The sequence below is a fragment of the Anthonomus grandis genome, chromosome 6 (assembly GCF_022605725.1).
Source record: "Anthonomus grandis grandis chromosome 6, icAntGran1.3, whole genome shotgun sequence".
Classification (NCBI taxonomy): Eukaryota; Metazoa; Arthropoda; class Insecta; order Coleoptera; family Curculionidae; genus Anthonomus; species Anthonomus grandis.
The window spans coordinates 31,117,092-31,130,141 of NC_065551.1; the positions used below are offsets into that span (position 1 = coordinate 31,117,092).

The window sequence follows — 13,050 nt, forward strand, 5'->3', positions numbered from 1 at the left end:
ACTTTATAACGGGATATAGGATAAGCCAGAGAAAGGCAATTGCAGAATCAGGAATTAACTAGAAAGCCATTGATCCGTTTCGGATGACAGTGCAATATTAATTTTGATTTGCTGGCTGGTCGTTTTATAATAATTGGATGACGGTACTTTGATTTTGTTTGCTAAAGAAATGTGTGATATGGGAGAAATTTAATTTACCTAATTAAAGTCCGAAGTAAGGTGTCGAATTAAATTCGAGATAATCAATTTTAACAAGCGTGAGAGTGTTTTTATGTGGTATCCTGACTAAAGAGTCTACTATTGAGATTTTTCCAGCTGATTTTTCATGTCAACTAATCATTCAATTACCCCTAATTGTACTGATAATGTTCAATATTATGGAAGTAACTATTTAATTCAAATTCAAATTCAAAAACTTTTTATTTATCCCAAAATAAATTACACTTCATATTTAAATATAACAATAATCTCGGTTGATGATAAATAAAGGATTACCCTGCGATTAATAAACCGATTCACAAGTCTGGAACTTATTTTCAGAAATGTGTAGAGCGCCCCAAAAACTAAAACCTATAAAAAACTAAAACCTAAAGAAAAAAAAATCACTATTTATACTTAACAATAAAGTTAATAATTTTCAGTTTATGACAATAATTTTGGTATCCGGTCAAGCACAAGAACCCCCCATAGGTCACTAGGAGAATAGCACTAATAATTCATTATTATTTATAAATTGGACTGACAGAGAACGCACAGATCTAGCCACAAGTAGTCAGATAATTTCAACATTTTCTCACATTTTCATTAAATTGTACGTTGCTCTTGCAAAAGTTTATTTTTAATGTGTTTTGAAAATGTAGATATTGCTAAAGTTTTTTTTTTCAATTGGAATATTGTTCCATATTTGAGGTGTAACAAAAGCAAATTTAGTAGCAGCTCTGTATCGGAAGCCGAAGATTTTAAATTGCTGATTTTTGCATATTCGTAGATTTTGGGTGCTTCTTATGATTATCTTCCTTCTGAAAGTTATTGAACGAATGTCGGTATATCAATTCAGAGTACTATATTTCTTACTTTGAGTCTACAATTAATAGACCTACAGGTTTCTGTCACTGTTCTTCAAAAGCGATTAATTTTTTGAACAAATATACATTATATTCTAAGTCAATCAACTTTATCTCGTAAAGATCTGTCTATAGTGAAAGAACCTACAGTTAATAGGTCTGATTTTTGCCTTTTAAAATGCCTTTAATACCGTTCAATCAGCACTAAATCCCATTAGAGAAATTCGAGCTGTCTGTTGATGTTTTTTTTGAAATGGCAACTTAATTTCTTTTTGCAATTGTTGTTCTGGTATAGAGAGAACTCCGTGTGTCCGTGCGAAATTTATTTATTTTCATTTATTTATTTATTGAATATACGGAATATGGTTAATAGTAGTATACATATAGTAGTAATAAATTCGATCTAAACACTATTTAGAAAATTAAACAAAGATATAGAAAATGGTGGAAAAATCGAATTCTTATTTACATATCCCTATCTCAGTCTAAAAATAAGAAGAGGATGGTCATAAAATAATGTTTTTCAGGTGTAATTAGACACATTACGAGAGAAAAGCACTATTTCCAGTCAATTCAAACACTATTTAGAAAATGAAACGATGATATAGAAATAGGTGGAAATACCGAATTGTCATTTATATATCCCTATCTCAGTTTAAAAATAAGAAGAGGATGGTAATAAAGCAATGTTTTTCGGGTGTAATTAGATATATTACGAGAGAAAAACACTATTTCCAGTCGATTCAAACACTATTTAGAAAAGGATACGATGATATAGAAAATAGGCGGAAATACCGAATTGTCATTTATATATCCCTATCTCAGTCTAAAAATAAGAAGAGGATGGTCATAAAATAATGTTTTTTGGGTGTAATTAGACACATTACGAGAGAAAAACGCTATTTCCAGTCGATTCAAACACTATTTAGAAAATGAAACGATGATAAAGAAGATAGGTGGAAATATTGAATTGTGATTTATATATCCCTATCTTAGTCTAAAAATAAGAAGAGGATGGGAATAAAATAATGTTTTTCGGGTATAATTAGATACATTACGGACGAAAAACACTATTTCCAGTCGATTCAAATAGTATTTAGAAAATGAAACGATGATATATAAAATAGGTGGAAATACCGAATTGTCATTTATATATCCCTATCTCAGTCTAAAAATAAGAAGAGGATAGTAATAAAATAATGTTTTTTGGGTATAATTAGACACACTACAGGAGAAAAACACTGTTTTCAGTCGATTCAAACACTATTTAGAAAATGAAACGATGATATAGAAAATAGGTGGAAATACTAAATTGTCATTTATATATTCCTATCTCAGGCTAAAAATAAGAAGAGGATGGTAATAAAATAATTTTTTTTGGGTATAATTAGACACACTACGGGAGAAAAGCACTATTTCTAGCCGATCCAAGCACTATTTAGAAAATAAAACGATGATATATAAAATAGGTGGAAAAACCGAATTGTCATTTATATATCCCTATTTCAGTTTAAAAATAAGAAGAGGATGGGAATAAAATAATGTTTTTTAGGTATAATTAGACACACTACGGGAGAAAAACACTATTTTCAGTCGATTCAAACACTATTTAGAAAATGAAACGATGATATAGAAAATAGGTGGAAATACCGAATTGTCATTTATATATCCTTATCTCAGTCTAAAAATAAGAAGAGGATGGGAATAAAATGATATTTTTTGGTTATAATTAGACACATTACGAGACAAAAACTCTATTTCCACGCAATTTAAAAAAATTACATCCACATAATACACCGTGAAACATAAAACACATTTTTTCATCATTATCATTTTTTCAATCATATTGCGCTCACATTGGCATTCACTATCAAGTAATCCATAATAGAACCGCTAGATTGATCGATGGGTATATATACGTTAAGTTCTTATAAAACACAGACTAAGCAGAAAATTATAATTAGGTAATATTTCAAAACGAAATTAAATTAGGTAACTTACCCTTTTTGGAATACGTACGCTTACCAGCTGATTGTATTTTAATTTTACCAGTATTAATCCTTTAGTCTCGCCTAACTGACATTTCGCATAAATTTTCTAGAGAAATAAGCAATATGAAACTTCCCTGGCTGCCTGACTTTAAGGTGATCAATTTGTCGGTAAACTTATGCAAACTCTGTCTGGATATCGACTTCAAATTAGGTGACCTGACAGTTCACGGTAACTTTGAAACGAATAATATGGCCCTGCAAAAGGTGCTGCCTGTATCTAGTAACGGAGATATTAGGTGAGTGAGTGAGTATTCACCAACAACATTTTAAACTGAACAATGTATAAATAAACCCAAATTCGAGTTTGCTCTAAAAGCAATTTATTGAATAAATAAAATGTTTTCCTTTTTAGTATTACTTTCCACGATATATCGGTAACAGGCAGAGTAGGAATGCTGATTCAGGGAGATTCTTTTTTGCCAGAAAATTACGACGTGGAGTATGCCTGGGGAGAAACAGAACTTGCCGTAAGTATATTTTCGTTCTATTTTTGGGTGCCAACGCTCTTTTCAAATATCTTGGAAATAGCGAAATTGCCTTAGGATAGATTTTAACTTAGGCAAAGAATACTGAAATAAAATGTATCCCATGCTATATCCAATAATATAAAAAAACTGATAAAGTAGAATTAAAAGATGAAAGGTATAAATATAAATAAAAATTATAATTGAACCAAGAAATACATAATTAAAATATTTGGCAACACATCGTATATTATTATTGTTAAACATATGTTTATTTACCAGTTTTTTAGTAAATTTTTAGTTTTGATATATTTATCTACCATATATGGTTAAGGTATATTTATTAAACTGTATTCTGTTTCCAAAAAGGAAAAAATGTCGGCATTAAAAAAACAAAAGTAAATACATATCTAGTTTTTAAAGTCGATTACTACACCTCAAATGTTGGATAAAATGACATCGATATCACAAATATGCCACTGTGTAGCATGCGGTATACTTTTCATAAACGTAGATACAAATATATACTCTGGTAATAAAACACATCTGCAAATGTAAAAAAAATTTATATTAATAGTTATTTTAAAAAAAAAAAAATATTTTTAACACGCTATAAATCCAAAACTAAGATGTTTACAACATACATTCATATAAAAAAAAATCTACTTTTTTGTTTGAGAATCACCCTATAAAGTTGTTGGGTGTTCCTGGACACCCGATATAATATACCACAATTTAAGCTTGAATAGATACCTATATTCTGGATTCCGTATCAACCAATTATTTAACGATTAAAATAAAGGTTTTATACTGGTTTTCTATGACCAAAAATTCAATGTTTTGTTGATGGTAATTATATTTGTTTAGAAGCTTATTTTATTATATTTTCACATTAACTTTTATAAAACAATAATTATATATTATTTACATGTAATAAACCTTATTGTTAAACGTGAATAACATAAACATAATAATAAATTCCTCAACGTATATCACGCGGACATTTTATCCGATATTTATTGTTGAAGTTCAATCAAAAATGGTGTATAGATATTATATTATAGAAGATATTATCAATCAAACTTCAGATAATAGTTGAAATAAAATTTTTTTTTTTTTTTAATTTTAGGTAAGCTACTTCGTGGATAAAGAGACCAAAGTCCAAAACAAGATTACCAGTCCCACAGGAGGTAAAAAAAACTAACAATTAAGTTTATCCTCTTTGCTTGTCCGTTTTCATTCTCCTACCTGTTTTTTTACTTCAGTGGACGTTTAAATCGCCTGAATGTGGCATTGGGGGAGATTATTTAACTTAATTTGCAGCAAGCATCTCTAAATAAATAAGATTAGACCTTAAAAAACTGATTCACTGTGATATTTTTTAGCATTTTAGAGAATTAAAATCTAAAGCAAATATGTTAATGTAAATAAAATGTATGAAAGTCAAAATATATCAGAGAGGTACTTATTGTTGTATGCAAGATAATGAAAAATAAAGAAAGTTAGACAATTTAAAAATATTAAATTAACGTGAGTTTTGTTAAGTACGGACGAAAACAGTTTTCAAATTTAGACACAAAAATACCCAACTATAGTCCCGTATTTACAGGAGGCATAAATGTTTAATTAAAATCGACAGTAGCCTTTTAAAACTGTTAATTTTTTACTTAAAATCCTGTATCTTGGTGCCAAAGAGCTATGGAAAATATATTGGTCATTTATTTGTTTGATTATAAAAAATATTTCAGAACAAATTATCGCTGAAGCAATATGGTACCAGCTTAAAGAAATTTTGACGAAAGTCTTAAAGGACCAACTGAAGGCTGTTGTAGTGGAATATTCAGTTCAAGAGTCGCTGGCTGACGAAGACGAAAAACTAAGGTAAACAAACATGTTCAAGAATATTTTTATTATTATTTAATAACAAGATGATTAAGCTAAGTATATGCTAAGGGTCGTTTCATTTAATTTTCAGGGCCTCCGCAAAATCAAACTCAACCAAAGCAAACAGTCTATTTGATTCCTTACTTTGTGCAGCTAAAGACTATTTAGTTGCCAAAGACATCAGACAAATAGAAACTCCCCCATTTGAAGTTTTATATAGAGGAAAATTATCCAGCACTGAAACGGGAATATTTAACTCTGGTCCCGGGTATATTCGAGTAAGTTAAACAATGAATTTTAATAAAATACCTTATGGAAAATATTTTCGCAGTTGCGAGGTTCTCATCAACCTTGAAACTTTTAATAATAAGAATTTCAATAGTATTTCCATATGTATAGTTATATAATAATAGCAGTAAAGTGATATTTTTCTTTTGTAGTTTTATAAACTACGCCAGAGAAACACTATTTCCATGAGATCCAAACACTATTTAGAAAGTGAAACGATGATATAGAAAGTATGTGGAAAAATCGAATTCTCATTCTTATATCTTTATCTTAATCTGAAAATTAGAAAAGGATGGGGATAAAATTATGTTTTTCGGGTTTAATTAAACGCATTACGAAAGAAAAACTTTAATTCCAGGAGATCCAAATACTATTTAGAGAATGAAACGATGATATAGAAAATATGTGGAATAATCGAATTCTCATTTATATATCTTTATTTCAATTTGAAAATTAGAAGAGAATGGGAATAAAGTGAGGTTTTTTAGGTTTAATTAAACATATTACGAGAGAAAAACACTAATTCCAGGAGATTCAAACACTATTTAGAAAATGAAACGATGATATAGAAAATATGTGGAAAAATCGGATTCTCATTTATATATCTATACGTCAATCTGAAAATTAAAAGAGGATGGGAATAAAATGATGTTTTTCGGGTATAATTAGACACATTACGAGATAAAAACACTAATTCCAGGAGATCCAAATACTATTTAGAAAATGAAACGATGATATAGAAAATAAATGAAAAAATCGAGTTCTCATTTATATATCTTTACGTCAATCTAAAAATTAAAAGAGGATGGGAATAAAGTGATGTTTTTCAGGCTTAATTAAATGCATTACGAGATAAAAACACTAATTTTAGGAGATCCAAACACTATTTAGAAAATGAAACGATGATATAGAAAATATGTGGAAAAATCGAATTCTCATTTATATATCTTTATCTCAATCTGAAATTTAGAAGAGAATAGGAATAAAGTGATGTTTTTCGGGTATAATTAGACACATTACGAGAGAAAAACACTAATTCCAGGAGATCCAAACACTATTTAGAAAATTAAACGATGATATAGAAAATAGGTGAAAAAATCGAGTTCTCATTTATATATCTTTACGTCAATCTGAAAATTAAAAGAGGATGAGAACAAAGTGATGTTTTTCAGGTTTAATTAAACGCATTACGAGAGAAAAACACTAATTCCAGGAGATCCAAACACTATTTAGAAAATGAAACGATGATATAGAAAATATGTGGAAAAATCGAATTCTCATTTATATATCATTATCTCAGTCTGAAATTTAGAAGAGGATGGGAATAAAGTGATGTTTTTCGGGTATAATTAGACACACTATGAGAGAAAAACACTAATTCCAGGAAATCCAAATACTATTTAGAAAATGAAACGATGATATAGAAAATAGGTGAAAAAATCGAGTTCTCATTTATATATCTTTACGTCAATCTGAAAATTAAAAGAGGATGAGAATAAAGTGATGTTTTTCAGGTTTAATTAAACGCATTACAAGAGAAAAACTTTAATTCCAGGAGATCCAAACACTATTTAGAAAATAAAAAGATGATATAGAAAATATGTGAAAAAATAAATTCAGTCTGACAATTACAAGAGTATAGAAATAATGTGACGTTTTTCTCTTATAGTTTAATAAAGTACGTTAGAAAAACACATTTTCTAACCAAGCCAACCACAATTTAGAAACGAAATTTAATATTATCCCAAAAAAAATATAGAACAGTTAATTAGGTGAATTACTAAAAAATATAAAACTTCCAAACCCAAGTCGGTTATATAGTATTTTTCAAGAAGTTGAGGTGCAAAGTTGCAGTTGATGCAAAACTCCTGTCCTAATCGTATGTAGCTAAATGGCAGATTTGCTAAAGGTGGATCTAGTTAATTTATTTACCCGTCATTTTTTAGCAACTTAGTGTTTCCAATTTACAGTTAATATGCAACGATCCAAGGATTTAAGGAGATTCATATAGTCTATTCAGAGCTTAGTTTTAAGAATTCTCGTAATTTAACTTTTAAAAGGAATTAAAGGTCAACCTCACAAATTTTCTGAGATAATAATTTTTGTATTCACCAAATAAGCCTTTATAAGAAAATATCAACCAAATTAGAACGGTTCTAAAGTTAATGGGAATGTTAGACTAGAAATCTACTAAAATACATATTCTTTAATTAAAATAAAAACACACATTAGTAATACTTTTCATGACTTTTTATGTAATTTAACTTTTCCACGTAATAACAGTGACGTAATAATAATTTCCCATTTTCTCTTGCTCTGCCACTTGAAGAGTATTTAAAGAAGTCCTAATATCTTTAACGGCGTTACTAAAACCATTAAGATTTAACCTAGAAGGGCGCTATTTTATGCCATATTAAATTTAATGGCTCGATATCTTAGGTAGTTTAATACAAAGTATTACCTTTTCAGTTTAAGCTATTTTATTATAACCATAATCATGCTTAATTAATATAAAAAAAGAACCATAAACGAAAGATACTAGGTCTAGAGTACTTTCATATTATACAGGTTGGGAAATCGATCACTATGTATAGAGACGTGCCTAACGCGCATGCACGTATTTCGTCATTGTTTGTCAAGTGTTTGACTTTAATAGAAGGGAACTGTAATATACTTGCTGCAATAAAATCTTGAAGAATATTACGGAAAACTTCAGGAATTTCTAATTTTTTTTTTAATTTAGTTCAAACCGTCAAAAAAAATTATGATAAAAAGACCGAATTTAAATGTAGGTAGATATTTGTATATTAATCAACAAAAAATACAGCTTAGGTCAAGTTGATAATATTAAAATCTTATTTAATTAAATACCTGACAATATTTGTACTATATTTGTATATTTGTACCCTAATACTCAACAATAATTATTGTTCAAAAAGTCAGTTGTTCACTATTATGTTGAAAGAACGTTCCTACTTTAAATAATCAAATTAGTAAAATATTCCGAATAAAATTAAAATAAACTGCCTTAACTGTTAATTTAGTATTTGAAAAAATAGGAGGTTAAACAAGCTTCTTGTTATAGAGTCCACATCATACGTTAACAGAAAACTTATGCTGGCAGTGTGCTCTATTATATTTTCTACGATAAATGTGCATCTATGTGTTCCTATGTGCATAAACTGAATATAGACGATAAATATAGTTTCCTAGGGATCGTTCAAGATTGCTGGCTCTGAGACGGACGTTCATGAGGATTTTAGAGCTAAAAGTGCACTTTTTGTCATTCTACCGCATTTGATGGCCTGGAAATACTCTGGATCTTCTGGAAATGTAATTTTTCTTACGTGTTTAGGCCGAATACAGCCGATAAATATAATTTCATTGCGATCGTTCAAGATTGCTGGATTTGAGATGGATATTCATGAGGATATGAGGGCTAAAAGTGTACTTTTTGACATTCTACCGCATTTGTCGGTTTGGAAATACTCTGAATATTCTAGAAATATAATTTTTCTTTCGTGTTTAGACCGAATACAGACGATACATATAATTTCATTGCGATCGTCAAAGATTTCTGGATCTTAGATGGACATTCATGAGGATCTAGGGCTAAAACAGCACTTTTAGTCATTCTACCACATTTGATAGTCTAGAAATACTCTGGATCTTCTGGAAAATTAATTTTGCTTACGTGTTTAGACCGCATACAGCTGATAAATATAAATTCATAGCGATCGTCCAAGATTTCTCGATCTAAGATGGACATTCATGAGGATCTGAGGGCTACAAGAGCACTTTTTGTCATTCAACCGCATTTGTCGGTTTGGAAATACTCTGGATCTTCTAGAAATGTAATTTTTCTTACGTGTTTAGACCAAATACAGCTGATGAATATAAATTCAGAGCGATCGTCCAAGATTTCTGGAACTAAGATGGACATTCATGAGGATATGAGGGCTAAAAGTGCACTTTTTGTCATTCTACCGCATTTGACGGCCTGGAAATATTCTGGATCTTCTTGAAATGTTTTTTTTCTTACGTGTTTAGACCGAACACAGACGATAAATATAATTCCATTACGATTGTTCAAGATTCTTGGATCTGAGACGGACGTTCATGAAGATCTGAGGGCTAAAAGTGCACTTTTTGTCATTCTACCGCATATGATGGTCTGGAAATGCTCTGGATCTTCTGAAAATTTTATTTTTCTTACGTGTTTAGACCGAATAAAGACGATAAATATAATTTCATTGCGATCGTCCAACATTCCTGAATCTGAGATGGATATTCATGAGGATCTGAGGGCTAAAAGTGCACTTTTTGTCATTCTACCGCATTTGATGGTCTGAAAATATTCTGGATCTTCTGAAAATGTAACTTTTCTTACGTGTTTAGACCGAATACAGACGACTAATATAATTTCATAGCGATCGTTCAAGATTCCTGGATCTGAGATGGATGTTCATGAAGATCTGAGGGCTAAAAGTGCACTTTTTGTCATTCTACCGCATTTGATGGTCTGAAAATATTCTGGATCTTCTGAAAATGTAACTTTTCTTACGTGTTTAGATCGAATACAGACGACTAATATAATTTCATAGCGATCGTTCAAGATTCCTGGATCTGAGATGGATGTTCATGAAGATCTGAGGGCTAAAAGTGCACTTTTTGTCATTCTACCGCATTTGATGGTCTGAAAATATTCTGGATCTTCTGAAAATGTAACTTTTCTTACGTGTTTAGACCGAATACAGACGACTAATATAATTTCATAGCGATCGTTCAAGATTCCTGGATCTGAGATGGATGTTCATGAAGATCTGAGGGCTAAAAGTGCACTTTTTGTCATTCTACCGCATTTGATGGTCTGAAAATATTCTGGATCTTCTGAAAATGTAACTTTTCTTACGTGTTTAGATCGAATACAGACGACTAATATAATTTCATAGCGATCGTTCAAGATTCCTGGATCTGAGATGGATGTTCATGAAGATCTGAGGGCTAAAAGTGCACTTTTTGTCATTCTACCGCATTTGATGGTCTGAAAATATTCTGGATCTTCTGAAAATGTAACTTTTCTTACGTGTTTAGACCGAATACAGACGACTAATATAATTTCATAGCGATCGTTTAAGATTCCTGGATCTGAGATGGATGTTCATGAAGATCTGAGGGCTAAAAGTGCACTTTTTGTCATTCTACCGCATTTGACGGCCTGGAAATACTTTGGATCTTCTGGAAATGTTATTTTTCTTACGTGCTTAGACCGAATACAGACGATAAATACAATTTCATTGCGATCGTCCAACATTCCTGAATCTGAGATGGAGATTCATGAGGATCTGAGGGCTAAAAGTGCACTTTTTGTCATTCTACCGCATTTGATGGTCTAAAAATACTCTGGATCTTCTGGAAATATTATTTTTCTTACGTGTTTATACCAAATATAGCCGATAAACATAATTTTATAACGATCGTCTAAGATTCCTGGATCTGAGACGGACATTCATAAGGATCTGCGAGCCAAAAGTGCACTTTTTGACATTCAACCGTATTTGACGGTCTGGAAATATTCTGGATCTCCCGGAAATGTTATTTTTCAAGGACATCATTCATGACAATCTGAAGGCTACAAGTGGACTCTGGTTAAACTGTTTAAAAAATGATTTTACTCACATTATCACATTACTCAAAAATTCCATTTTAAAATTTTTATTTAAATCAAGACGCTTGATTTAAATTTTTAATCTGCTAATTTTTAATGGCTCACCGTGATATTTTTAGTTAATTAACTTCTTGTATAGCTGTTATTGATATTTCAATTTCCTACTAATATATATAATAAAATAATAATAAATATGTTTCTAGTAATATAAATTTTAAACGAATAAAATAAACAATTTTTTTTTCATTTATAAGGGGCCTAACTGATGATATCGGTCTTAAAAGCGAGTTGTTAGCGACATATAAGGTTAGTTAACTGAAAAAGTGGCACAAGTTTAGGGAAATTGCAAGGTTCATTGTTTTTAGAAAGAAAATCCCCTGCAATTATAACCTAAATCGTACACAATGTAGCTCAGTTTGTTCGTTCCCTTTTCGCTAATATTAATTTTTATTTAAATCATTATTTGTGCAGAGTTAACAGAAAATAATTGTCGACGTTACAACGAAATGCCACAAAGCTGTGCTCGTTTCTACTCTCCTTGACCATAACCTCGTTTTGTTGCAGGATCTTTCCACCCTAAGCCGATTGTCCGATTTAAGCTTGTTTGAAGACGAGCGGCAACTATTCGTTTATGGAACTCTTGGTCTGAGAGAATTTAAGGTAAGTGTTTATTTAAAACAAATTAAATTTGAATAGAGAAAATAGAGATTTTTACCCAAATGAAAATATTTCATATTGTAAAAAAAATCCATTTTATTTAGTAACTATGAAAATGGAACCAAATACATAAAAACTTCTGCCAGAAAAGCTGTCAAGTGACAAGTTGGAACCCATTGACTTTTGACAATATAATTTATAACTAACTTGTTTTGCTTCAATACACTGTCAATAAGAAAACAAATTTCTAATAGGATATGAGTAGGTAGCTTGGATTATAAAATATAAATATATATACAAGTAAAATACAATATGTATTTGAATTTGTGTTAAAACACATACAATATCTCTCCGAAGCAAACGACACAATCGATATCTGAAATGGCCTCAGGAGTCCCGCTTTTCTTTAATATTCCAGAGTAGCAATAGCAAAGGTATAAAGGTTTAAAGGTCATTAGGCAGCCAGTTTCATGGGCATTTAAAATATTTGATGGGCATAGGCGACATTATCTGACCCGCACAGAAGATAAAGGAGAGTTACCTATTATAACGGAATTGAATATAAACGGGCCCCTTTTTAGTTTATATGTGCAGATTTTACGATAAACTTGGTTTCATTTTAGGTCGTATAAATTATGGATGCTTATAAAAGGTGAAATTGAGGCACCTAAGGTTGCATTTGATATATAATTAAATTATTTAAAAACATTACAGCAAAAGTGCGTAAAAATCTTTTATAAGTTTTTTTTGGTTTAAATAAATAAATATCTTCTGTTACCCAATAAGCAATTGCCTTAAGAAAAACGTTTAGTTATGCAGATATATTGAGGTACTTGAAAATACTATTACAAGCTGTCAGCTCCATAGCTGCTGTTATTATATGCCTGAATTACGGGGACGGGGATAATTTTTTTATGAAATATTTAAAGACGGACACTAAAAGCAAATAAACATGCATAATTTAAAAGGGTATT

The 13,050-nt window shown here is 30.4% G+C and overlaps 2 protein-coding genes across 5 annotated transcripts in view; one reads left to right on the top strand and one right to left on the bottom strand.

Annotated features, from left to right (window-relative positions):
* Positions 1 to 13,050, bottom strand: part of LOC126737191 (tachykinin-like peptides receptor 86C) — a 133,249-nt gene that overhangs the window by 79,803 nt on the left and 40,396 nt on the right. The window lies entirely within an intron of this gene.
* The window catches only part of LOC126737192 (uncharacterized), a 47,420-nt gene that overhangs the window by 17,668 nt on the left and 16,702 nt on the right, over positions 1 to 13,050 (top strand). For all 3 annotated transcript variants that reach the window (XM_050441956.1, XM_050441958.1, XM_050441957.1), the window contains 6 exons: positions 3,166 to 3,351; positions 3,468 to 3,582; positions 4,709 to 4,769; positions 5,328 to 5,460; positions 5,555 to 5,741; positions 11,984 to 12,079. In XM_050441956.1, the coding sequence (XP_050297913.1) occupies positions 3,166 to 3,351; positions 3,468 to 3,582; positions 4,709 to 4,769; positions 5,328 to 5,460; positions 5,555 to 5,741; positions 11,984 to 12,079 (778 nt within the window). The remainder of the gene's footprint in view (positions 1 to 3,165; positions 3,352 to 3,467; positions 3,583 to 4,708; positions 4,770 to 5,327; positions 5,461 to 5,554; positions 5,742 to 11,983; positions 12,080 to 13,050) is intronic.